Source organism: Penaeus monodon, chromosome 33, assembly GCF_015228065.2.
Source record: "Penaeus monodon isolate SGIC_2016 chromosome 33, NSTDA_Pmon_1, whole genome shotgun sequence".
Taxonomy (NCBI): Eukaryota; Metazoa; Arthropoda; class Malacostraca; order Decapoda; family Penaeidae; genus Penaeus; species Penaeus monodon.
Window position 1 is genome coordinate 28,606,814 of NC_051418.1, and position 1,099 is coordinate 28,607,912.

General features: G+C 32.8%; 1 protein-coding gene across 1 annotated transcript in view; it reads right to left on the reverse strand.

Annotated features, from left to right (window-relative positions):
- Positions 1-1,099, reverse strand: part of LOC119594200 (lysosomal alpha-glucosidase-like) — a 23,350-nt gene that overhangs the window by 282 nt on the left and 21,969 nt on the right. The window contains exons 20-21 of the mRNA XM_037943271.1: positions 481-591; positions 74-165 (exon numbers count right to left, since the gene is read on the reverse strand). Of these exons, the coding sequence (XP_037799199.1) occupies positions 74-165; positions 481-591 (203 nt within the window). The remainder of the gene's footprint in view (positions 1-73; positions 166-480; positions 592-1,099) is intronic.

Here is a 1,099-nt window from a genome sequence, read left to right on the forward strand (position 1 = left end):
CTCTCAGATATCAAAGTAGTTATACTAATAAAAGCTTTTTATATGTCAAAATTCAGAATTAATGATGACTTACTTGATTCTCCGGGTCATACTCAAATGAAGCCTTGGCACCATCCACCGTTACCTCTGATACACTGTCACTCAGACCCAGAATGTACATGTAACCTAGCAAGAAAAGATAACGTTGTAAAAATTAATAACAAGTGCATTATTTACAGAAATATTGCATATCAAGAACATTATCCACTTGGATAATGGGGAAATATAATGGCCTAATTAGATCAAATTCAAAGCATACTCATGAAGCAACTAATACTCCAAATCAGTGTAATTATTTATAGAAATGGTTTATTCTTGAAATAAAAATTAGTCTCTAAATAGTTTGAGGCAATATGACATACTTTACACTAAAAGAACATTTAACATGATCACAAAGATCTAAGTGCTATAATAATGAAACCTCAAGCCAATATATCTTACCTAGTGAGATGGGTTCTGTATAACCAGCAGTGGTGCGATTGACATTTATGTTGAGGATACCAGGACCAGATATAAACTGTATGTATGTGTATTCCTTGTGCTTAACAGTATCTATGAAGAAAACAACATGAATTAATAGGTTACACTTATGAGAATGATACCCTAAGAGACGAGGGTATAGAGGCTATACAACTTACAGGCACTTTAGAATGTAATAATACTACTCATTAAAAAAAAGGGAAAAAACTACATCATAAATATAACTCCATTTATTGTTAATATACAAGTAATATTTTCAACTGCTTCTTTTCCCCTATAGTACCAGCTATAACTACATCAGTACTAATTGCTACTCTTCAGTCCTTTAAAAATCTACCCTCCCAATCTACAACAAAGAACTACATCAACACTAATTGTAATGCTACATTTGCCCTGGAATCAGCAATTGCTTCTAAACACACCTTACCTATCTATGTAACTGCTCCCACATTTCTATTTGCTTCTTAATAATAGACTCTTTTTCAGAAAGCTCATGGTCTGTATAGTCCTTATCAGGGTCTAGACAGCAATCAGAATTTAACATATTTTGATTATGTCATCAATTAACCCAAAGCCTCCA